Source organism: Daktulosphaira vitifoliae, unplaced genomic scaffold (assembly GCF_025091365.1).
Source record: "Daktulosphaira vitifoliae isolate Bord-2020 unplaced genomic scaffold, ASM2509136v1 Scaffold_2, whole genome shotgun sequence".
In the NCBI taxonomy this organism is placed as follows: domain Eukaryota; kingdom Metazoa; phylum Arthropoda; class Insecta; order Hemiptera; family Phylloxeridae; genus Daktulosphaira; species Daktulosphaira vitifoliae.
The window spans coordinates 11,709,452-11,732,958 of record NW_026099573.1 but is presented as its reverse complement, the minus strand read 5'-3'; the positions used below and the strand labels follow the sequence as shown (position 1 = coordinate 11,732,958).

Sequence of the window (23,507 nt, the reverse complement as noted above, 5' to 3'; positions counted from 1 at the left end):
ATTTTTTTTTGTAATTCTGTTTAGAGTGTTTATACTCAAATTCTGTTTGTTTTTCGATCCCATAGTGAGGATTAATCAAATTATTCATAATTTGACCTAACTAAAGGCATCTGTTGTTTGTTTTTATTTTTCTCTTTGTAAAATTTTCTTATTTTTTTTTTTTTTGGCGGTACGTTAAGTCTTATTGTTGATAATCGCTTATCTGTCATTCTACATTTTTCTTTTGATCTATGGCTGAAGGCGTTGGAAAAAGAAAAACCAAGTCACCTGATCGTTTTGGATTTGAAAGATCAAGTTTTAATAACGAGAAAATTTAATCTATAACACAGGATTTTTCATCAAGTTGTATCATGGCTATAACAAAAGTACCATCTAATTCTGAACTTTATACATTAATTTTAGACATGCGAAAAGATATTAATAATCTTAATATTTCTCAAAATAAACTGTCAGAGCAAATGGATATTTTATTGAAAGGCATTAGGGAACTTAAGTCTTAATGTGAAGAGAATAACCGTCTTAAAAGCACTAAAATCGAGNAATGTGAAGAGAATAACCGTCTTATAAGCACTAAAATCGAGTCTGTTAGTTTTGAATGCGACAAGCGGTCAGTATCTACTGATAATCGATTTACTGGACTATATCAAGTTCTAACTGATATAAAGGACTCTGTTTCAAATATTGACACATGTATAGTAGAATTACAAAATCATCAATCAGCATCCGATATTATTGTTACCGAATTACGTTCCCGAAATGAAGAACTTACTAACAAAGTTGAACACCTCTGTAATGAAATACAAGATATTCGTAAATTATCCGTACTTGACGTTCAAAAACAACCATCGAATCCGACCGTTGCTTTTACAACAATTGATCCTGTACTAACATCTACGAAAGTTCAACTGACACTCGTTCCATGCACGCCTGACATCAGTCGGTTATCTGTGTCTATTTTACCTGAAAAATTTCATCAAGTTGTTCCAGAATTTACCGGTTTTATTAATGAAGTACACCCTGAATTATTTTTAAATAAAGTTGACATATATTTTTCTAGTATTCAAGCTACTGAACAGTAAAAAATTAGTTGTGTTCAACGTCGTTTGTTAAAGTCGCTCGAGTTTGGTTTGACGCTTTATTACCACCTCCTTCTACTTATAATAAATTTAAAGATTTATTTTGTCAGCAATTTTGGTTTGAAACTGTACAAAATCGCGTTCATGATGAAATTTTACAACCATATCGTTATACATCCAGCTCTGGCTTATCAACTCATGCCATGCGGTGGTTTACAAAAGCTCGTTTTTTAACACCGCCTATACCTGCTGAACGTTTAGTCCATGTCATATGTCAACATTACAATGATCATATTTGTACTGCTTTAATCGGTCGTAGTCCAAAAACTACATCTGAACTACTTTCTGTATTGTCTGAGATAGAAAACATACAATCGTTTCACTTGAATTCAAATAATACGAATGACTCTCGTTCACCATCGTTGATTAACAATGGTCGTGAGCGAAATCAAAATTCTCATAGTAATAATCGCAGAGGATATAATCAAAGAAACTATCAAAATCGAAATTTCAATAATCGTCCAAATCAATCAACTACATCTCTTTCGGGAAACGAAAGAGAGAACGACCAGTAATTTTGACGGCTAGTCGTTCTCTCCACCCCATCGTCGATACTATTTCCACTTCGAATGGGAATTCTTCTTTTTTCTATTTCCAATAATCAATCTCCACAGATTGACATAAAATTATTTAATACAAACTGTACAGTACTGTTAGATTCTGGTGCTACATGTTCTGCTATATCTGAAGAAGTTTTTATAACTCTTAGTCATAAAGTTACCGACGCTAAGTTATTACCTATATTACCCATTACTGGAGTTAACGTCTCAACAGCTGTTAATGGAAAGAATAAGAAGGTCCACAGTCAAGTTTTATTGTCTTTTGCTATCAAAAATTATCTCTTTGATTGTATTTGTCTTGTTGTCCCACAATTGTCTGTGCCTATTATCTTCAGCGAAGATTTTTTATGCAAATATTCTGTTGTTTTAGATTATCATCATCATATAATTAAATTCATGTCATTGGATATTGAAATACCATCTAATTCTTCTGTTTCACTCAATAAGAATAAGTTTAATTTGTCTACAATAAAATTACATGTTTTACCGCCTTCTGTATATTTTTCTGAGTCTGAACAAATTGACTCTGCAATTCAGACAATGTCTCATTTTACACCATCTAATCCAGGAAATCTAAATATTGTTGATGCTCTATCACGTAGTCCTATTGGTAGGGATGATATGATTATACCTATGCCCCGTCTTATGACTTTTAAAATTCAAGTGCCACCTCAACTTCCTGACAACATTACAAATATGTTACACTCCATTGGAATTGACCAGAGAGCTGATTCTAAACTATTAAACGTTATAAAGAAATTATCGATGACACCAGTTCCAGTGATATTGTCTAAATTTTATATTATTTATAATGACATTTTATTTCGCCGTCGATGACACTGAAGTGACGATTGGTTAATTTGTTTACCATCTAAATGTGTTTTATCTACTGTTTTATCTATCCATGAGATGTACGGTCACGTCGGATCAAAGAAATGTATAAGTGTCCTCAAAGAATTTTGTATTTTTTCAAATATGGACCGTAAAGTCCGTCATATATTGTCTTCATGTGATATATGTCAACGTAATAAACATCAAACTAAAAGAAATGAAGGTCTTATGCAAAGTATAATTGCCGAGTTTCCTCTTCAACGTTTTCTTGTCGATTTATACGGTCCTCTACACATTGGTTGGAATGGCGTATCTTACATATTTGTTGTTCTGGATAATTTTACACGTTTTGTTCGACTGTATCCTTTGAAGAAAGCTACCGCGTTAGCTATGATCAATCGAATGACTAATGATTATATTGCCACTTATGGAAAGCCGCAGGTTGTAGTGTCAAATCACGCAAAACAATTTGGCAGCCGAATTTGGCAATCACGTTTGATTGAGTTAGGCATTTCACCAACCCACACAAGTGTGTACCATCCATAATCGAATCCATCAGAAAGAGTTATGCGTGAGTTGGGTCAATTTTTTAAAACATATTGTCATGAATATCACTCTAATTGGCCACGATATGATCCCCTATATTGAATGGGTAATTAACAATACTCTTCACGAAGCAACTGGATTTACACCAAACGAATTGTTTTGCCGTGATATAAAATCGTCTCCTATAAAGAAAATAATACAGTTTCCTCCAGGTTCAGACTTATCTAGAGAACAGAAATATATTATGGCCCGTGAAATGCAACTTTCTAAATCAAATCAACGAAAACTGCGTCACGATCGTGGTGGCCCTGCTATTTCCTTAGAAATAGGAGATTTAGTCCTCGTTCGTTCTCATAAACTAAGCTCTAGTGTAGACCGAATGATCATCAAATTTTTTTTATTGTATGAAGGACCATTTGTAGTTACTGATGTTAAACATCAAAATGCATATGTTGTGAACGATCCAGATACGGGAAAGCTTCAGGGTACATTTAATGTGATCTTTCAAAAAGTACTTGTCTCCAATGTCTACGTCTAGTCTATAAAATGGATTCTATTTTAAATTTTAATTTTTAGCTTCGATGCGAAGTGGAGAAGGTATTAATTTTACTATGATAAGTTTATTTTTTATTATTATTTTTTTTTTTTATGTCTGTTGCCACTTTTTCTCAGCTCTCACTGGACCGATTTCTTTCAAAAATACGTCAAAAGATCACAAATCGTATCAAATTGAAGACATTACTCTTAAAAATTGAAAAAAACTCCCTCGTTCCCCGCAAATGGGGGAAATATCCAAAAAAATTACAAATTTAAAAATCGCTAATTTTCGAAATTTTTTCACTTTTTTTTCTTAAAACTTCCATAACTTTTTGAAAAATCAACAAATCAACATAATTTTTTTTTATACTAAAACCTTAGATATTTACCTTTCATTTGATATCATTTTTTTGAAAATCTATCACTTAACCTGCTCATTGGGGGGGATTTAAAATGGCAACTTTTTTACAAAAATTAATTTTTTCAACTTAATTTTTGAAAATGTTCCGGAAAGACTGCGTCCTTTAAACATATATCAAATTAAAGCTTATTTTATGTACTACAAAATGAAAAAAAAAAATTTGTCCCGACACTTTTTTTTCTACATTTAAACGGCTGCCGTAGTTAAAAAAACACTATTTTTGTGTTAAAATTTTCGATTTTCGATTTTAAATTTTCAACTTAAAAATGCTATAACTTTTTGAAAAATGTATATATCAGCACAAATTTTTTTTTTCTAAATACATTATAAGTACATCTTTCATTTGACATACTTTTTATTAAAATTGGACAATTTCCCCTTATATAGGGGGCGTTCAAAACTTAAAATATTGTAAAAAACATAGATCTTTTTCAACTGAACTTTTGAAAATGTTCCGGAAATACTGCGTCCTTTAAACATATATCAAATCAAAGGTTATGTTATATACTATCAAATGAAAAAAAAAAATTTGTCCCGACATCTTATCTTCTATGTGCAAATGGCTGTCGAAAATTTAAAAAAAAATGTAATGTTTGCGATAAAAATTACATTTTATCGGGATGTTTTTTGTACTTAAAACTGCCATAACTTTTTCAAAAATGAACAAATAAAAATAATTTTTTTTTATACTAAAACCTTAGATATTTCCCTTTCATTTGATATAATTTTTTTTGAAAATCTAACACTTATTCTGCTCGCTGGGGGGATTTAAAATAGCAAGTTTTTTTACAAAAATTAACTTTTTCAACTGAACTTTTGAAAATGTTCCGAAAATACTGCGTCCTTCAAACATATATCAAATTAAATATTTTTTTATGTACTATAAAATAAAAAAAAAAAATTTGTCCCGACGACCTATCTTCTATGCGCAAATGGCTACCATATTCAAAAATATGCTATTTTAACAAATTTTTTTTTTTAATTAAACACTATCTACAGATTTGCATCGAAGCGTTTTTTATGATAGTGATTTTAATCACTGTCAGATATCATCTATAATGGACCCAACTATGCCACGACCCCACTGTGCCGCCACCCCACTGTGCTGGGTTTTTTTATTCAATTCTTAATAATAATTTTATATGATTTCATGATATCAAAATTTCATAATGTATATTTGATTGATTTATTTTCAATTTATTTTATTTTATTTGATTAATCCTCACTATGGGATCGAAAAACAAACAGAATTTGAGTATAAACACTCTAAACAGAATTACAAAAAAAAATCAAACACAATAGCTTGACTGCTTAAGTAAAAAATGAAATTTATAACAAAATTTAACACTAAGATGTGAAATTTTGTCAAATATCAATTATAACAACAAGACAAAAAAACTCAAGACAATCCAAGTAGTTATAATTAAGGCAAGGAAAAAGAAGAAGAAGTCTCTAAATTTTTGACAAACATGTTTACAGTAAAATTTGTCACATAAAAATGTGCAAAAGATAATATTTAAAATTAGATCAAATTGATCATTATCAAATTGATAATGGCCAGTCTTTTTGGAAGGGATCAATACTGATAAATATTTCGATTTTAATTATTTTTATCTTTTATCGGTCAGCGGAAAATTATTGAATGGTTGACACCGCTATGTCAGGAAAAGGTTCTTTCGCGATAAAATAAATAAGTAGACATAACAAAAAAAATCATAAATGATCCACCTTTGAATTTGTGACGTTACAATCTTATCCACGATTGACGCTACACCTATAATCCCTCTTATATGTTCGTTCCTTATCCTATCCTTCTATACGGATGGGTCTCTTCGGAGACCGGGTATCGTTTTCTTTTTTATATTATATTTATGTAATGAGCTATATTTTATTAATTATTTTATTTTATTTTTATTTTATCGTAAATTAACTTAATTTTGTTTATGTGTGGAGAGCACGTGTTTCCCTTTTCTTCTAGCCAACGCTAAGAGGCGAGTGTCCAGACCGCTCCTGGTGTTCTTCATTAATTTCCGATTAACATTAACGGGTGTGTTCCAATACCGTCCGTGATGTTTGTAATATTATTTGTTTGTTTTGTTTAAATATTTTATTTTATATGTATTGCCATTATTTGTAGACATGGTTTTTGATGCATTCGCATTTTTGTCCATGTTTAACTTAATTTTCTTTTTTTTTAAAAATTAAATTAAATTTCCTTATTAATTTCGACTGTAATCTTTATTTTATTGCGCGAGTAACTTAATTACTCGCGTGTATTTCATTCCTATTCCTTAATCTAGACACGGGCTACGGTATGTTTTACATATCAACCACATACAACTTTGATTGTCATAATTGTGTTCTATAAACCACGAGGCATTATAGTAATTTATACATATAACGACATATTAATTTAGATTATACTTTTAATTAACTTAAAATTAAATTCCACATATGGTCCGGTAATCATATCTGATAGGTATAACACCTCGCCTAGGTGGTGGCGACGCATGCTACTATAGCTAGTCGTTATGCAAGTGGCAAACCATGTTGTTGTTACAGGCCATTATATAAAAAGCCCACTTACACACTCATCCATCTAAGCATTCTCATCTCTGCTCTACTTTCTTATCATCCGCCCTCTCACTAGAGTCTTGTAGAATTTACCTATTTAGAGACAAATTATTATTAATAAAGTAATATTTTATAAGTAATAAAAATAAATCAATTTCTCTATAGTTTTGGTCGAGTAAAAATAATTTTAGAAAAATTTTTCACGGGTACTTTTTATGAAAACTACAAACATCTAAAATTTATATTGCATTCATATTCGCGTACAACTAATATAATATTTAGTGTACAGCTAACACACTATATTAGTTTTGAAAATGAGGTTGAAACACTCAAAGCAACTTACTAATCTATACTAACCTATACGGTATAGATGTTCACTTCGTTCATAAAACTTGAAAACTGGTAGAACCTAATTTTAATTAAAAAGAATGAGACGACCCACTGTAAATACTTGTTGTCTCTCTGGCTAAAAACAAACTATCAATACAAACACCTAGATATTTTTAATAGTTTAAGATTAAATAATAATGTTATTATAAATGTTAGTTAATATTACGACAACGGTCGTATGTTAAACACGTCCTTTTCGTTTTATTGTTTGTGAGACTTTCGTTAGATTTTTTTTTTTTTTACTGTAAATTGAACTTTGTTTATCTAACAAGATGCGCGAATGTATTTCTGTACACGTCGGACAGGCTGGTGTTCAGATTGGCAATGCCTGTTGGGAATTATACTGTCTGGAGCATGGCATCCAACCGGACGGACAGATGCCGTCCGACAAAACCATAGGTGGTGGCGATGACAGCTTCAACACGTTTTTCAGCGAGACTGGAGCTGGCAAGCACGTGCCTAGAGCCGTGTTTATCGACCTCGAACCAACCGTAGTGGGTAAGTGTGTCGTGTATACTATAAAAAAATTCTTACCGGTCCCTCATATCGGGTAAAATGTGGATTTTTAGACGAGGTCAGAACTGGTACTTATCGACAGCTGTTCCATCCCGAACAATTAATTACCGGCAAAGAAGACGCGGCCAACAACTACGCCCGAGGCCACTACTCCATCGGCAAAGAAATCGTCGATCTAGTGCTCGACCGAATCAGAAAGCTCGCCGATCAGTGTACCGGTCTGCAGGGTTTCCTAATATTTCATTCGTTCGGTGGCGGCACCGGTTCTGGGTTCGCATCGTTGCTCATGGAGCGATTGAGTGTGGACTATGGAAAGAAGAGTAAGCTCGAGTTCGCCATCTATCCGGCACCCCAAGTGTCCACCGCGGTGGTAGAGCCGTACAATTCCATCCTGACCACGCACACTACACTGGAACATTCAGACTGCGCCTTTATGGTCGACAACGAAGCGATTTACGACATTTGCCGTCGGAACTTGGACATCGAGCGACCGACGTACACTAATCTGAACAGGCTGATCGGGCAAATCGTGTCTTCCATAACGGCATCGCTGAGATTCGACGGCGCTCTGAATGTTGACTTGACCGAATTCCAGACCAATCTGGTACCGTACCCGCGCATCCACTTCCCGCTAGCTACGTACGCGCCAGTCATTTCCGCTGAGAAAGCGTACCACGAACAACTATCGGTATCCGAAATCACTAACGCGTGCTTCGAGCCCGCCAACCAAATGGTCAAGTGTGACCCGCGCCACGGCAAGTATATGGCGTGCTGCATGTTGTACCGCGGCGACGTGGTACCGAAAGACGTCAATGCTGCCATAGCCACGATAAAAACCAAACGCACAATTCAGTTTGTCGACTGGTGTCCCACCGGGTTCAAGGTGGGCATCAACTATCAGCCGCCAACTGTTGTACCGGGTGGCGATTTGGCGAAGGTACAACGGGCGGTTTGCATGTTGTCCAACACGACAGCCATAGCGGAGGCGTGGGCCCGTCTCGACCACAAGTTTGACCTGATGTACGCCAAACGCGCCTTCGTCCATTGGTATGTTGGTGAAGGTATGGAAGAAGGCGAGTTCTCCGAAGCTAGGGAAGATTTGGCGGCATTAGAAAAAGATTACGAAGAAGTCGGCATGGATTCGGTAGAGGGCGAAGGTGAAGGAGGGGAAGAAGCTTAACAAATATTATTGTTGCTTGACAAAGTTCTCCTTAAAACTATTAATTAATACACTACGATATTATTAAAATGTTTCATGATATTTGATCATAAATTAATTATGCTTATATTTGACCACAAAATCTACACACGCCCGTTTTTGTACATGTTGTTAATAGACATTTTTTATTTGATTCGAATGTATTTTCCTGTCTACAAAATCATTAAAGTCGTATAAGAAATCATTCCATTTTCCTTAATATAACAATTAATAAGTCGTTTTACCTCGAGCTCGCGTAGAAATTCGTGCAATTCTAAAAAATATTAGTTTTTTTTTACTCTCAGGACGATATAATATGTATAGCATGCCGGACGGGGCTAACTTATCAATGTGCAGAAAACTCGAAAAAAATTTCAAAAATAATAAAATAGTTAAAATTTTAAAAACGAGTACACAAACAGATACTAATGAGGAAATATTTTTTAATTAAAACATAGATATTTAAATGACCTCCGAATAAAAAAATGACTTGTTAACAAAATATTTTGAACTAGAATTCATTTAAACTAGAACTAATCAGTAATAATACTAGTTATGAAGCGTGGTCTATTTTTTATTACTGCTAAGCATTCTTAATAAAGCCATTTCTTCTTCTACCTTGATATACATTATTACTTGATATAAATAGGTTATAATACATTTCTATTAATATGGAAGCGTTAAATTAGAATTTAAGTAATATATTTTCAAATGTTTCACATATTATCAATCTTACATTGATTACTTATTTAATGTTATACAATCAGCACTAAATGTTATACATTATTCATTAATTTAAGTTTGAAAAATTAAATCAAATAATAATTGATATTCAAAAAACTATGAAAAAAAAAATAATTTTGTTCTGGAACAATTTCAAAAAAAAAAAAACAAATTAGAATCACAATTAATTTTAAATAATTTTTTTTACTTTTTCTAAATTTCTAATTATATGAATAAAAATAGTTACTTTATAGATGATTATGTACATTTTAAACAAAAAAATACAATTTTTTTTTTTTTATAAAATATGTTAGGTATAAAGCCATCACCAGTATATTATTTAATTAAGCATTTACATTTTAAAGTAATTTTGTTGAAGAAGAGTATAAGATTATTGTCAATTTTCAATGTTAAATGAAATATTTGATTTTAAACATTATATTTTTACACTTTATTTTTAAAATAAATTACATACATAATGTGTATGCACTAACATTAAAATAAAATAATACTGTAACTAGGTCGGATTAATTTCTAAATCTAATTTTCTTTATTAGACATTTATCTTAAAAGAATTAATTAAAATTCTTCCAAATAATACAACTTGTAATATCTTACTAAATACTAATATTTATCTTATTAAATAAATATAATAGTGGAGATCATAATTAAAAGCTGAAGCTCAAATGATTTGCGCAAGATAGCATTCATACTATATAACCTAAAATAAAAAATTATTTATTATTTAATTTTTTTTTTAAATAATACAATAAAAAATGTTACTAAAAGATTAATACTAACTCAGATTTTTGGTAAAACAAGCATTGCAGAAACATTAGGAACACAATTGAAACAACTTATATTTGAGTACTTATTTATTTTAATTATCTAAAAAAAAAATTAAGGTTTAATTACTATTTATTTTCAAAAACTATAATACACCTTAAATAATATAATATAATGAAATAGTGAAAAATTAGGAGTGCAATGAATGTAATTAGTAAAATGACAAAATATTTACTTTTAATAATTTAATAATCAAACTCCTTCAATTCTTTCATACGCACAGGTGTGTAACAAGTAGAATTATTTACATCTTCTGGTGGTAAATTTGAGGCTTCTTCTGGTTTATCTATAAAAATTAAATTATAATTCAAATGAAAAATGTCACACTGTGATATTTTTAAAAGTTGAGCTAAATACCAAATTTTATATTGTTATTATAGTAGTCATTCATATCTAGACCTAACGGAGGAAAGTAGACAATTTTTTTAAAATCGACTATTTATATAAGCATAATATTTTTAAATTTTTATGAAAATCAATAAGAGATAAAAATGTTTGGTAATGTTATGAGGAGAGAACAATCGAAAGCTGTAAGAACAGTTATAGAAATGAATGTTGAAGGAAGAAGAGGTAGAGGAAGACCAAAAAAGAGATGGAGGTATGCTATTGAATGCGATTTGAGGACAGCTGAAGTTGGAGATCGTGTCAAGTGAAAGTTTAGGATAAGGGTGGCCGACCCCAAGTAGTTAGGATTAAGGCGAGGAAGATGATAAAGAAAAATAAAAGATAAAAATGTCTAATGATATATGTATAAATTTAATTTTGCCATCTGATTAAAGTCTGAAACTCATTGACAATTATTTGAATGAAATAAAACCCAGCACAGGGTAGTCACTGCACAGTGGTGACGTAGCATGGTTGGATCAAGTATAATGATATCTGACAGCGTTTAAAATCACTATCATAAGAAACGCTTCGATGCAAATCAGTAGATAGTGTTTAATTCTAAGAAATTGGATAATTACAAAAGCTGCATGATCTGCTAGTTCCTTATTAATATCCTCATAATAATAAAGTATGTCGAATGAAAAAGGGATTATTAAAAAATATTATTTCTCATAAAAAATTGTGTTGATCTTTCAAATAGTTATAACATTATAAAGTTAAAAATATAAAAAAGAAATTTTTACAAAAATCGTATTTTTTTTATTAACTTTGATGACTATTTTCACCATGAAAACAAAATAAAGTCCGAAAATTGTTTTTTAATATTTAAGTATATTACATAAGTTTTAATTTAAGATATACATAAAAGTGTCAGAGTTTCCGGAACACTTTCAAAAGTTAATTTTTTTAAAAAATCTGTCCTTTTTAATACCCCCTGTAGGCTGGTAAAGGGTCAAATTTATAAAAAAAAATATACCATATGATAAGTAAAGACATCAAGCATCTAAAAAAAAAAATTATATTGATATATTCATTTTTTAAAAAGTTACGGCAGTTTTTAGTAAAAAAAATTGAAAAAATTTCGAAAATTAGCGATTTTTAAATTTGTAATTTTTTTGGAGGTGTCCCACATTTACGGGGAAAGAGGGAAATTTTTTCAATTTTTGAGGGTAATTTCTTTGACTAGATATGATTTGTGATCTTTTGACGTATCGTTGAAAGAAATAGGTTCCGTGAGAGCTGAGAAAAAATTGTAAAAGACACAAAAAAAAAAATAAATAAATAATAAAAAAAAAACTCATCATAGTAAAACTAATACCTTCTCAACTTTGCAATGAAGCTAAAAACTAATTTATTAATAATTTTTTAAATTTCTTTAAATAATTTTCACTAATAAATACTTTTTGATATAATTATAATATAATGAAATAGTGAAAAATTAGGAGTGTAATGAATGTAATTAGTAAAATGACAAAATATTTACTTTTAATAATTTAATAGTCATACTCCTTCAATTCATTCATACGCACAGGTGTGTAACAAGTAGAATTATTTACAAAATAATTTAAAAATAGTTGTAAAAATAATTTACAAAATAAATACATTTTGATAATATTTTTCAGAAAACATATATTATAATAATGTGGTAATTTATTACATTTTTTATTTAAGTGTAATTACATTAAATTAATATTTATGTTATTAAATTAAATCTATACAATAATGTATAATTAATGAGTAGATATAGTTTGGTAGGCAACAATTGTATAATGAGCCTTTTGACCAAAAACAACATATTTAACATGATATCCCTGTTAAAATACAGCTTGATGTAATAATTGAAATTATCTTAAGCCAATCCACTTCAGATTCCTGCATTTTGATTTATCTGAAAATATATATTTTTAAAATTACAATAGAAAAAAAGCCAGTAAAAGGGGGTCGCGGCACAGTGGTGACGTGGCATAGTTGGATCAAGTATAATGATTTCTGACAGTGATTAAAATCACTATAAAAAAAAAAAATGCTTCTATGCAAATCTTTAGACAGTGTTTAATTTTAAAAATTTGATGTATTATTCCAAAAGCTACATGATTTGCTAGTTCCTTATTAATATCTTGATAATGATAAAGTATGTCGAATGAAAAAGGGATTATTAAAAAATATTATTTAATAATAAAGAAATATTGAATTTGAAAAAGTTGTTACTTTAAATACCCCCTTATGGGGGGGGGGTAAAGGGTTAAATTTATAAAAAAAATATGCCATAGGTAAATATATAATATACCATATGATAGGTAAAGACATCAAGCATCTATAAAATAAAAAACTATGTTGATTTGTTTTTTTTTGAAAAAGTTTTAAGGAAAGAAAATTGATAAAATTTCGATAATTAGCGATTTTTAAATTTGTAATTTTTTTGGAGGTTTCCCCCATTTACGGGGAAAGAGGAAATTTTTTTCAATTTTTGAGGGTAATTCTTCGACTAGATACGATTTGTGATCTTTTGACGTATCGTTGAAAGAAATCGGTTCCGGAGAACAGACACAAAAAAAAAAAACACATCAAAGTAAAATTAATACTTTCTCAGCTTCGCATGGAAGCTAAAATTATATAGATTATTCTAAAAAGAATTATAAAATACTTCAATTAATGTATTTAACAAGTAACAAAATATACACTATTCTACTTTCATCAAACAATTTTCATAGAGGTCAATTTTTTAAAAATAATATTTCACATCTAAATTTGATCACCTTTTTGAAATAATTACTTATTAAAAACGAATATATACACATGAAAAAAAAATGAATTAAATACAAAAATATGTTTGTATCAAGTTATTATTGATTGTTAATATGATAGAATTAAATATCATTTTTAATCTACTTTGATGGTCATTTAAAATTAACTTTTATAAATATATAATAATTATAAAATGTTGAACATTAAATACACTATTTTAGCTCTCTCTGCAAGTTTAGAATTGATATCATTAAATAGAAAATGGTATGAGGAATAAAAAATTGTATATTTTAGATTTATATATGATCAGGAACTTATATACTTACTAATAATTTATAGGGTATACTCAGAATTTCGTTATAATTACTATTCTTTTTGTTATAAATAATTTTAATAGAAGTCTTAGTTATCATTATATGTAACACTTGATGTTTAAATAGACGCTTCAATTGAAATATTCAGAACTTAATTTATTAAATATTTATTAATTATTTATATATATATGTATTTAAAATGTATACTGTGCAGTAGGTGTATAAAGTATGATTGTCATAGCTCACTAACCTACATGATGTGGGTTATCCTGTCCTAGGTAGACGGGTGATGTACAAAGTAGGGGGGTTATGGTGAAAGGCATATGTCCCCCATCCCATAGTATGGTGAAAGGTTAAGAATATAATGGAGGAGGCTCTCTCTCTCTTATCTATTACAGTAGATAACACATGTATGGGGAGTTAAGAGTAAATGTACAATTGGGGGTATGCAACTACATAAGGAGGGAACATATACTATGAAAAAATGAATCATTTTCTAGAAATTACTTATTAAATTGTAATTAATTAATAATTATGTGATTGAAATGATTAAGTTATGAAGGAATGGGTTAGTATACGGGGATATATGTTTTGTCATTCGCAGAGTTTATAATTGATTTTGATAAATTGAATGAGTATTTTCGCATAAAAGACTGATTATAACTCGAGTAAAATTAATAGTGTTGTGTCAGTTAAACGTCTTAAAAATGTTTTCTTGTGACCAGTGTGAAAAAGTGTACGTTGCCAAAAAACTGTTTGATGAGGTATAGGAAAATCCATGATGGTATACGATTTAAGGGTTATTTATGCTTATCTACTTTTTCGGACAAATGCGGACTTGTACAGTTATCATGATATATGTATTGTATATCCTGGTATATTCATGGTATACCGAGGTAGATGGAACATCATATAGTATATCTTGATATATTACAGAAAATTGGAGGTATTTTGAAAATTACATAATTTTAGAAATGTGTGAAAATATTTGAGCGCAGAAAAGTGAAAGGTACAATCGAGCTTTGGTAGCGGCATAGTTTTTTTTTCCACGACCGGCTTAAACCCCAACCTGGAACTACCGTTAGGTATTACGTCAGGGCGGTCCACGCCGTCTCTAAAACTCACATTACCACGTTGTGAATCAGCCCGAAATTAATCAAGAGCTGATTCACAACCTGGTGTGGCCTCCCCCGATAGACGGGTCCCAGAGTGGGATTCGTTGCCCGGGTTGCACCAAGTGGTGGTGGGGGCAGGACTTTGCGAAGGGGGCAAAAATAACTCACAACGCACAAATATATAAACACGAATACCTAAGGCGCCGGTCTAAATCAGCGCCTTAGGTCCTTCTGTACCGGGCGGCGCGGCTGCCTCTGTCTCAGGCGTTCAGCTTCCTTCTTCTTTTTCTAGATGGATTCGGCGAACGGAATATTAACCCAAAGAAACCCAACTATAGCTATGGGACATGTATGCCTTTGACTATAGAGAGTCTCCCTTCTTTTAATAACATATGTATTAAAACAGTAGATCAACGGTTTACCCCTACATAGAAGCAGAGGTGATGTGTTACCATACTCATCATAAGATGATCATTATTATGATATTAAAGTGAAAATACTTATAATAAATATGTACAATATTTTACTATATCATAAGAATTCAGTTATTTTGTAATTAAAGTGAAAATATTTATACGCTAATACCTATATTTTTTGTCTTTTAAAGTTGATTTTTTAAAAGTTTATAATAAAAACAAGTTATATTTGTTATCATAACGTTTAGATCAACTTCAAGTTTAAAATTTACATTATCAAATAGATAATTTTTATGAGAATAAAAATATAGTATTTTTAAGAAATTTATCAGAAATGCTTAATATCTTTTTTGCAAATTTATTGTAATAGTTCACTCAAATGTAAATTATAGTAATAATTTCTAAGTAATTTTTGGTGTTTAAAAAGATTCTACGATTGAAATATTCAGAACTTAATTAAATTTAATGATTTAATTTAACTAAAAAACTAATCAAATGTCGTTAAAAAAATTTACTCAATTGAGTGTATTATAAAATTTGAATATAATTGTAAACATTTTTTGTTAAATTCAGGTGAAACAAAAAATAAGTTTTTTTTAGTTTCATGATTTATATATTTTATTACTCGTTGTACAATCTTGTAACCATACTCATCATTATAAGGTGATCACTATTATTATATTAAAGTAAATAAATAAATATGCACAATATTTTACTATTTCATAGGAATTCAGTTATTTTGAAATTACAAAGAGAAAATATTTATACGTTAGAAGTAACACTTTTGCGTTCGGCTACAGAAAATGTTTGCAAGTAGGCCTGAATCAAAAGGAGGACTTCATTGTTACGGTATGCATTATTACTCCATCGCGATATATTAGTATGTCAACGGACTTTTTAAATATTATTTATGACATGATGGATGAAATAACATTATTTCTTCAATCACCTCCGGTAAAAGGAGAGAACATTGTGTTATATCAAAATGTTGATTTTAATATATCCAAATTATTGTACTGTGATACCATGCATTTAGTATTAGAATCCAGGATGGTCAATGGGTGTCGAGTGTTATTGAATAACGAAAACATTAATAGACTTGTGGACTTACAGTGCACTATTAACAGTGCAATATCAAGAAAAATAAAAACACGTTTACTATTATGCCATCAAATAGACCGCATCATACAATACCCCGACTGTAAATGATCAGGCCCTAAAATTCAACATTCAAACAATATTGATATGGTTAACTTTATAAGAAGTTTAAATGACATAGAAATATACGATATTTTTCTTAAAGGTGACGGTAATTACATAAGCGAACTGAAGAATTTAGCATACAATGAAATAGTCGATTGTTGGGTTAAGTCATCGTCCGAGAGTACGCTTCAAATTAATGCGAGTATAATGAACACGAATTGTCATAACCTTTATTGTTATTAAATTTATAATTATAACATGATATTTATATTTTAAATAATTATTTTATCATAAATATTTATTTTCAATTAAAAAATAAACTTATTCGGAATGTTTGATAATGGTTCTTCTAGGTTTAACAATTTTTATTAAATGAGTTGGAAAATTGAAGACACCAGGAACTGTATTAATATTTAACAAAATATCGAAATTCGACCACCTAGAATTTTGCAAAATTCAAGTAAGAAATGTAATTTCTTACTAAAGAAACGTATTCCTATCTTGATTTGTAGTTCTTTGATTTAGAAATACAATATATGATTAATATTCATTATAGAAATTAAATATAGTATGAGATTGATACTTGATAATTTAGTATTGTAATTTTTCCAGAGAATTAATAAAAAATTATAAAGTAGTTATTACTTTTATGGCAAACGTGTATAAAAATTGAAGGGCTTGATACAAAGCATTTCAGAAAATAATTTGTTGTTAATAATTGATTAATGGTTCTACAAGGAATATTCATCAGATTTAATAAAATTATTACTATATTTATACTAATTGTAAAAAATATGTATCAAATTCTGCTATATTTGCATGTCGTTTAGTTTGTGTTGGACCTAATGATCGTTAAAAAATATAAATTGATAACCAAAAAAAAATTAAGGCATATATAATAAAACTAAAACTAAAAGTATTATTTTTCTATAAATAGAAAATTAAATGGTCTAGTGACATATTTTGGAAACCTCAATATATTTCTCTCTACTGGAAATTATTTTAATGTATCAAACATTTTTGGAAGCTCAACTTCATCAATGTCTAATTAATATTACTATTATAGTTTTTTATTTTACTTCACCTTCAATTGTATTCATTTTTATCCTAGTTTCCTTTACTTTACTATCTAATGTGTTTGTCATATTAAGAAATCAACCAGTAACAACGACCCATTGATGTTAAATACAAAGTGTCTTATACATGCAACTTATATGTTCTTTAGTAGTGACAGTAATTATTTCTTGTGTCAAGTCTATACTATTCTGGACCACTAAAGCTGATTTAATTGAATTTAAATAATGATATATCGCGGAATGATTTATTTTGTCAAGTTTGACTAATGTTTTTTTGTCTAATGTATAAGAAATAAATTGTTTAACACTTGATTCTACTTTATTAGCAATAGTTTTATCATTTATATCAAGAAGATTTTTTAATGCAGACCATACAATATGTAAAAAGTACTTTATGTAGAATCGAATTATTTAAGTTATATTTTTTACTTATATTTTATATTATTAATCAGTCTTAATAGTTGAGTCGTATTTTAAAATATAAAATTTTGTCCTTGAAATTTCTAGAATGACGAAATTGTGTAAATTTACGTACCTAAATAATTATTAAAATACTAAAATAAAAATCAAGTGTTTATCTTAAAACTTATTTGTATTATTTAAAATTGTATAAAATGGAAGATTAAAAATATCGATTATTATTACTTTAGTATCGTTATACTATTAATAATAAATTTATTTTACAGATTTATTAGATTTCAAATTTTTACTTATTTATTTCAAAAAATGTTATTTCGATTCTTCATTTTAAATTTTTATAATTTTTGGATTTTAAATCAAAGTTTGATGGTTTTCTGTAGTTCAAGTTCAAATTCAAATTCATACATAGATATTGTAAATGTTATCAGAGATTTCAATTTTATTCGTCTACAGCAAGGATGGGATTTGGATACGTTATATGGTTTCAAGATCGGTAAAAACAAATATGAATATTATAATATGAATAATATTTTGTCGATAATTAATGAAGATAATTTTGATGAAAAAATACCAAGGATAAACGAATTAATAATTTTTAGATACACTGAACATTTGAAAGTATTTAGACATTTATTGAACAGTTTTGTTAATTTATGTTACAGTTATAAGGATTTAGACTCAGAATATTTCATAAAGTGCATTGTCAAGTTGAAGGAAACAATAAGAAAATCAACTAAAATGTTTATAAAATTTGTATATGTCGTTATTTTCTTATATGATGTCAATGATTATCTATATAAGCAGTATAATTTAGAGTTTAAAAGTATTGTTAATCATATAGAGATGTTGTATGGTCTGACATTAAAATATTATCCTAATATTCAAAATAAATCTAATGCTAATAGAGTATTAAAGAATGTTGTAAGATTTTTGCAAAATACATTAGAACAAAAAACATTAGTCGAACTTGACCAAATAAATGATTCCGCAGTATATTATACTAAAAATTCAGTTAATGCTACTTTAGTGGTTGAGCATGGCGTAGACCTGAATAATGTAATAGTTGCTGTCACTATTAAAAAACATACAAGACTTTTAAATTGGTTTTATAAGATAGCAGTTAAAGATGGGTATTATGATTTGGGCTTTGACAAAGTGATCGTTGGTAATACTTACAGGTAAGTTTTTATACTAAAAATCAAAACTGTACCTGAAAACTAACATAAGTTAATTATGTCAATTTTTAGAGAAAACATAAAAATAGAAAAATTTAACATTTTTAAATCGTTACAAAGATTTACAGCGGCCTACCTTTTTTCTGTATGTTTTGTCGACTTACGTTAGATGATACAAACTTAAGTTTGGAATTAAACTTTTCAAACTCTGATAAAATATGGAAAGGTTCATTGTAACAAAATCTTACTGTTATAAATAACATTCAATTTCATAAACAAATATTTAATAACCCCAAAATCATATTTTTTTAAGTCCGCCAAAGTGGTTATTAGTAGTGTAGGTAACTTATTTTTTTAAACATTTTTTACGTCACATTTATTCTAATTTATATAAAAATAAAGTATGTAAAATGATTTTACTGATCATTAATATTATTTAAAACTAATAATACTTTTAAAATATGAACTTAAACCTAAAAAATATTTAACTCAAAAAGTTACAAGAATATTAAACAATACAGCTACGATTTATCAGTGTTTATCTCGTGTACGTCTGAAGTCACTCGCCTATTTTTAAAGTACTATTCTGTTTGACTGTTTATTCAATATTTTTATCCGTTTTGAAACCAAAGTTTCGCCTTTTCAGTACATTTACGATGCCCACTGGGGTTCTTCAAGCAATCTGGACCTAATTCGAAAGGAGGTGATCATCACCACTGCGTTGTAAAAGTATTTTGCAAACTTCTATCTCTCAAAATTAACGGATAATTCTGGTAAGAGCAATCAATCTCCAACGAGCCCTTTTCACAAAAACTAGTTAATTCCGACGGTAAATAAATTTCTAATGTCCCCAATCTTAAATTCGGTAAAACTTTCTACAAAATATTTTCTGTTATTCTTATCGTCAACCATATCGGTTCTGAGCATGTTAAAACCACCTTTGATTCGGTTAATAATGCCAACAATTGCGCCACTTACCAAACACGGCTACTTTGTGAATATTCCTAGCACTATATACTGTATAGTATTACTTGTTAAACCAGCGTAGCTACTCATTCAGTTAGGTTATAACGACATTTGATATATTTTCACAAGGTAGAGCATCACACACTGTTTATGACATTTTATGATTACAGTCCATTCACGCATTTTAACACATATTCATTAATAAATATTTTTCAACATAGGCATATAAAATTAGAAATTAAGGGGCGCCATAGAGATTATAAACCTGAACATGAAAATGATGATTTTAATGAAGCAGCAGAAGATGCAGAAGTAGACGAAGAAGAAGAAGAAGATGAAAAACTTCAACAACAACGAATACAACAACAACAAGAAAGATATCGAAAACAACAACGAGAACGAGAACAACATCAACAACAAAAACAACAATATAATTATAGTTATGAAGTTTATAATGTTGAAGATTATATATATGGAGATGAAGAAGATTAATAACTACCAGATTCTAATGATGGTCAATAATACTATCGAAATTTAGATACAACGATTGATTTCAATAATAAAAGTTATTTTTTTTATATTACAGAAAAAGAAAAATTGTTTAATAATTAAGTCAGGTATTATTTTATTCAATGTAGCTTTTAATTTAAGAATGCTAAACATACAAAAAAAATTATTTTTATTGATCCAATGATGAAACTGCAAATAATGTTTATGACAGGATTTAAAAAACAATTTTTTTACTTTAGACAGTTGTTAATTGATTTTAATGTTCTTTTTGTTCCAATAAAAAAAAAAAATTTAATTTATGATTTTTGTATTTTTTTGGTCATTTTTCTTTCGAGTTATGTTACCGTTTAATTTTATTATATTCAATTTTTCAGTGGATAATTAAAAAAATTTAATCTTTTTTTTTTTAAATTATGTTTCATCAAAAACCCTATGAAAATTCAATAACATATTTTTGAGTAGACTTTAAGTCATTGTATAAGCTGTTTTAAAAAAGATTAATACAATAGTTTAAAAATAAAAATATTAAAACTCTGTTACAAGAAATACATAATCATTTCAAATTATTGAAAATTCATTGATTATCATTATTATTTCTGTAGTTAGTTGTGAGGATGAATATAGCCAGGCAAGTACTTATCAACGAACACCATCATGATATTGGGTAAACCCGTTGAACATCCTGCATCCCAAAAAAATACTTCCGATCAATATTTCAAATTTTCTAATAATTAAAAGTAATAATTGATGGTGAGACGTGGGTTCTGCTAATTTTTAACACATTTTTCTGCTCCTTTTGTATTCATCGTGCCACTTGAATATAAAAATGTTTATAACTTCTAAAATACTGTTCCAATGTTGTTTTTAACCAATCATTTCCTTAATTAGAACATTATCTAATAAATAAGTTAGTTAATTATGTACGTATGAAAAATTAAAAGTTAACATTTATAAGTAGGGTTCGGGACTAATGCGCTAAAAACCCTAAGATTATGTATTTAAATATGCATTTTAGGAAGTTTGTGTATGCAATTGAATACGAACTATTGTTAATTTATGCAGTGATATATAGAGTGTTCAGAAAGTAAGAAAACGGGTTTTTATTTCATTTGAAATAATATATTAGGATAAAAAAAAAAAATTGTTTTTTGATTTTACATATATTGATTTTAAATATGTTCAAAAAAATCATTTTTAACCTTTTTTTTTGATCCATTACATCAACTTCAAAATTGATTATATGTATTAATATGATGATATATGATTAATATGGAGTTAGAAAATTGTATAATTATTATTACTGAAAATTTATCAGAGAAGCTCAATATCTTTTTTGGAATTTTATTGTAATAGATCACTCAAATAGAAATCATAGTAATCATTTCGAAGTAATTTTTGATGTTTTAAAAGATTGTATGATTAAAATATTCTGAACTTAATTAATTTTAATGATTTAGTTTAAATATAAAACCAATCAAAATTTTGTTAAAAAAATTACTCAATTGAGTGTATTATAAAATTTGGTTATATTTGTAAACATTTTTTGTTAAATTCAGGTGAAACTAAATATTATTTTTTTTTAGTTTCATGATTTATTTATATAGCAACATGTTACCAAAAAGTTGGGAATATTGTAACTCGATAGTGAGATACACAAATAAAGTTAAAAAATAAATATATTACGAAGTACAATTATTTAATTTTGTAGTTGAAACCTATAATCATATCAAACCTAATTCTAAAATAAATACTTTAAAAACATTAAAAATTAATGATTTTAATCTTTTATATGAAGAATGTGAGCTAAGTAACTTTTTAATTGATAGTCATGTTATGAGGAGAGAAGAGTCGGAAGCTGTAAGAACAGTTATATAAATGAATGTTGAAGGAAAAAGAGATAGAGAAAGACCAAAAAAGAGATGGAGGGGCTATTGAATGCGATTTGAGGACAGCTGATGTGAGCGTAAAAGATGTGGGAGATCGTGTCAAGTGGCAGCTTAGGATAAGGGTGGCCGACCCCAAGTAGTTGGGATTAAGGCAAAGAAAAAGAAAAAGATTACCAGAAATTCCGGTGGCAATTGACATAATATGATTGTTGTTTGGGAATGTACAATTTAGCGTTTAGTTGGGTTTAAACAATATAGCTTCAAATCAATTACCTACTCTATCGCTTGCATATAAATATACTCTACACTTCTACGATACAATAAATAAATAAACTCACACATACACACATATGCATTTATAACATTGTGTCTAATGTAAGTATAACATGATAGAAAGTAATCGTAAAATGAAGAAAATGGAATATAAATTTTAGTGCTCATATTAAATGTAATGTAGCTCGAAAAATATTTGTTTAAATAAAAAATATAAGATAATTTTAGCTTCGATGCGAAGCTGAGAAGGTATTAATTTTACCATGATGTGTTTATTTTTTTTTTTTTTTGTGTCTGTCACTACTTTTTCTCAGCTCTCACTGGACCGATTTCTTTTAACAATACGTCAAAAGATCACAAATTGTATCTAGTTGAAGAGATTACCCTTAAAAATTTAAAAAAATTCACTCGTTCTCCGCAAATGAGGGAAATATCCAAAAAAATTACAAATTTAAAAATCGACAAATTTTGTCATTTTTTTCACTTTTTTTTCTTAAAACTTCCATAACTTTTTCAAAAATCAACAAATCAACATAATTTTTTTTTAAACTAAAACCTTAGATATTTTCCTTTCATTTGATATAATTTTTTTGAAAATTTAACACTTAACCTGCTCATGGGGGGGGATTTAAAATTGCAACTTTTTTACAAAAACTAACTTTTTCAACTTAATTTTTGAAAATGTTCCGGAAATACTGCGTCCTTTAAACATTTGTCCCGTCACTACTTATTTTATGTACTAT

General features: G+C 28.7%; 2 protein-coding genes and 2 long non-coding RNA genes across 5 annotated transcripts; 2 read left to right on the top strand and 2 right to left on the bottom strand.

Annotated features, from left to right (window-relative positions):
- The first annotated feature begins 7,217 nt into the window (after positions 1-7,217).
- Positions 7,218-8,793, top strand: LOC126898930 (tubulin alpha-1 chain-like). Its single transcript, XM_050673341.1, has 2 exons — positions 7,218-7,493; positions 7,565-8,793. The coding sequence occupies exons 1-2, from the start codon at positions 7,268-7,270 to the stop codon at positions 8,689-8,691; spliced, it is 1,353 nt and encodes a 450-aa protein (XP_050529298.1). The 5' UTR covers positions 7,218-7,267; the 3' UTR covers positions 8,692-8,793.
- A 439-nt stretch (positions 8,794-9,232) lies between these two features.
- Positions 9,233-10,571, bottom strand: LOC126898958 (uncharacterized). The gene is made up of 3 exons (XR_007702433.1): positions 10,454-10,571; positions 10,234-10,320; positions 9,233-10,153 (listed from the first exon to the last, which is right to left on the bottom strand). It is a non-coding gene; the product is annotated as an uncharacterized LOC126898958 (long non-coding RNA).
- A 1,744-nt stretch (positions 10,572-12,315) lies between these two features.
- LOC126898960 (uncharacterized) lies at positions 12,316-19,434 on the bottom strand. The gene is made up of 3 exons (XR_007702435.1): positions 19,266-19,434; positions 19,131-19,171; positions 12,316-12,553 (listed from the first exon to the last, which is right to left on the bottom strand). It is a non-coding gene; the product is annotated as an uncharacterized LOC126898960 (long non-coding RNA).
- On the top strand, positions 18,194-20,848 carry LOC126898940 (putative uncharacterized transmembrane protein DDB_G0290641). 2 transcript variants are annotated; one of them, XM_050673363.1, is made up of 3 exons: positions 18,194-18,447; positions 18,617-19,132; positions 20,317-20,848. In XM_050673363.1, the coding sequence occupies exons 1-3, from the start codon at positions 18,413-18,415 to the stop codon at positions 20,585-20,587; spliced, it is 822 nt and encodes a 273-aa protein (XP_050529320.1). In that variant the 5' UTR covers positions 18,194-18,412; the 3' UTR covers positions 20,588-20,848. The 2 variants fall into 2 exon arrangements, with proteins under 2 accessions (XP_050529320.1, XP_050529318.1); XM_050673361.1 differs by having other exon boundaries at positions 18,194-19,132.
- Positions 20,849-23,507: the final 2,659 nt, after the last annotated feature.

Excerpts from the sequence above, each read along its gene's own strand:
- LOC126898930 (XM_050673341.1), top strand. The coding sequence starts at position 7,268 with ATGCGCGAATGTATTTCTGTACACGTCGGACAGGCTGGTGTTCAGATT. Across the intron at positions 7,494-7,564 it reads CCTCGAACCAACCGTAGTGG|ACGAGGTCAGAACTGGTACT; the intron begins GTAAGTGTGTCG and ends GTGGATTTTTAG.
- LOC126898940 (XM_050673361.1), top strand. The coding sequence starts at position 18,261 with ATGTTATTTCGATTCTTCATTTTAAATTTTTATAATTTTTGGATTTTA. Across the intron at positions 19,133-20,316 it reads ATCGTTGGTAATACTTACAG|GCATATAAAATTAGAAATTA; the intron begins GTAAGTTTTTAT and ends TTTTCAACATAG.